Genomic DNA, 2,356 nt, shown 5'->3' with positions numbered 1-2,356 from the left:
AAGCCACCAGCTCCTCGCGACGATGATGATGGCGATCTGGATGACCTGGACTCCGACGACAAGAGCGACGGTGAGCGCTGGAATCGCCACCGCAGGAACGACAAGAATGACAAGTCGGGCGCTGCAAACAACACCAAGGCTGGCCAAGACGGCGGGTCGCTGGGTGGGTCAGGGAAAACCACGCGGGCTGCTGCGCCGGGCACGCGCAGGGCTCCTTCGCTGGGTGCGATTTCAGACCAATATGGGTCCAACCTGGCCGGCAGCATCCCGGGCCTCTCCCTCTCTCGCAGGTTCGAGGCTCTTGCTAATCCGGCCCCGCCGGTGCCTGGAGACGGCGTGCTCACCCCCATGGACACCTCTCTCCCTGGCCTGGAGGAGTCCCTCGCGTCGGGCGAGACGGTGTCTCACGTCTCAGACCCCGTGGACGACTGGCTCCTGGACAGCCCCACCAGCCAGGCCCCCGAGGTGCCGCTGGGCCCAACCTCGAAGCCGGACCTCCACGGCGAGGTGATCGCTGCCATCTCCCTCTCCCAGGGCAAGCGCACCAAGGTGGTGGAAGTGCAGGCATCGCCAAGGACTACTAAGAAGACGACGGCGGCGAGCGCGGTGCGGAAGAGCTCCAGGAACCAGGGACCGGCGGCAAACCTACCGGCCTTGGAGAAGGCCAAGCTGTTGACCAAGACCAAGAACCTCGATCCTCCTCCTTCTGGACCAGGTACTAACCCCTTCGCTGCCCTGCCCTCCCTCTCTGACTCGCATATCTCCTCCGTTATCACCGACAGCTGCATTGTTTTCGTACCAAGTGCGGGCACTCGGGAAGAGGCCATCACCCTCCTTCGCGCGAAGGAGCAGGTCCAGGCTGCCCTCGCGGAGGACGCGGCCGAGAAAGTGCGCCAGGCCTCGGAGCTCGCTGCCAGGGAGGCAGTCGAGAACACCGTTGACTCCCCTGGGGAAGGGGGTGCGGATCTTTCCAATGCTCTTGATCTTCCGGCGGAAGCTGGATGTGGGAAGGCCAGTTCCCCTTCGACACGTATCACTCGTAGCATGTCGCGGAGCAAATGCTCCACGCGACCTCTGCTGACGGCCCGCAAGGGGCGCGGGATGAAGCTTAAGGGTAAGCCATGAGAGCCCTCATCTATAACATTAGGGGCTTCGGCGAGCAGGGTCGCCCTACGCAGCTCAAGAACTACCTGCGCCATAACCGCTGCGACATCATCGGTCTCCAGGAGACAATCAAGGCCGATTTCTCCACCGCCGAGCTTCGTAGCCTGGAATTTGGTGGCCAATATGTCTGGAATTGGGTCCCGACAGACGGTCATTCGGGAGGAATGCTCCTTGGATTCAATGATGATGCTTTCGAGGTGGGGGCCTGGAAGAGCGGCTCCTTCTTCTTGTCCGCCCTGGTGTTTCAGCGCAACAACCGGCTCCGGTGGTCCTTCTTCCTTGACTATGGGCCGGCCGACCACCGCCGCACGGACGAGTTCCTGGGGGAGCTCATCCAAGCTGTTAACGCCTCGCCTTACCCGGTGGTGGTGGGGGGCGACTTCAACTTAATCCGATGTGGCGCGGACAAAAACAATGGGAACATCCACAGGGCTAGGATGCTTCAGTTCAACGAGGCCATTGCTACTATGGCTCTCAGAGAGCTGGATCGAGCAGGGGCTCGCTTCACTTGGACCAACAAGCGCCTCGACCCTGTCCGTTGCGTTCTGGATCGAGTCTTGGTGTCCCCAGCCTGGGAGGCTGCCTACCCTCTGTGCTCCCTTACTGCCCTTACTAGGATTGGGTCAGACCACACCCCTCTCCTCCTATGCGACGGCATGAACGCACCACAGAGGACTTCCCGGTTCTTCGTCCAATCTTGGTGGTTTGAGGTTCCGGGCTTCCTCGAGCTGATGAGGGACAAGCTCAACCACTTCCTTCTAGATCTGGGTCCGCACAGGTGTTGCATCGACCTTTGGCAATGCACATCGCGCCACTCCCGCCAATTCCTGAAAGGCTGGGGAGCTAACTGATGTCTACGGGAGCTTCTATTCTTGTAGACAGTGTTGGGCCTCCAAGAGCAGAGGTTTGTAGAACAGCAGCAAGTTTCCCTTAAGTGGATCACCCAAGGTTTATCGATCTCAGGGAGGAAGAGGTCAAAGATATCCCTCTCATGCAACCCTGCAACCACAAAGCAAGAAGTCTCTTGTGTCCCCAACACACCTAATAGGTGCACTAGTTCGGCGAAGAGATAGTGAAATACAGGTGGTATGAATAAGTATGAGCAGTAGTAACGGCGCCAGAAAAGTGCTTGCTGACGTGTGGTTGATGGTGGTAATATTGCGGATAGTACAGATGCAGTAGAACAGTAAAC

General features: G+C 59.2%; 1 protein-coding gene across 1 annotated transcript; it reads left to right on the top strand.

The window, feature by feature from the left end:
• The first annotated feature begins 1,121 nt into the window (after window positions 1-1,121).
• LOC139831774 (uncharacterized) lies at window positions 1,122-2,015 on the top strand. Its single transcript, XM_071821106.1, has one exon. The coding sequence runs from the start codon at window positions 1,122-1,124 to the stop codon at window positions 2,013-2,015; it is 894 nt and encodes a 297-aa protein (XP_071677207.1).
• The last annotated feature ends 341 nt before the right edge of the window (window positions 2,016-2,356 follow it).

The sequence above is a fragment of the Lolium perenne genome, chromosome 5 (genome assembly GCF_019359855.2).
Source record: "Lolium perenne isolate Kyuss_39 chromosome 5, Kyuss_2.0, whole genome shotgun sequence".
Lineage (NCBI taxonomy): Eukaryota > Viridiplantae > Streptophyta > Magnoliopsida > Poales > Poaceae > Lolium > Lolium perenne.
Note: the sequence above shows the minus strand (reverse complement) of the source record. Positions and strands in the feature narration are given on the sequence as shown.

Bases quoted from the DNA above. Each gene is read 5' to 3' on its own strand.
- LOC139831774 (XM_071821106.1), top strand. From the start codon at position 1,122: ATGAGAGCCCTCATCTATAACATTAGGGGCTTCGGCGAGCAGGGTCGC.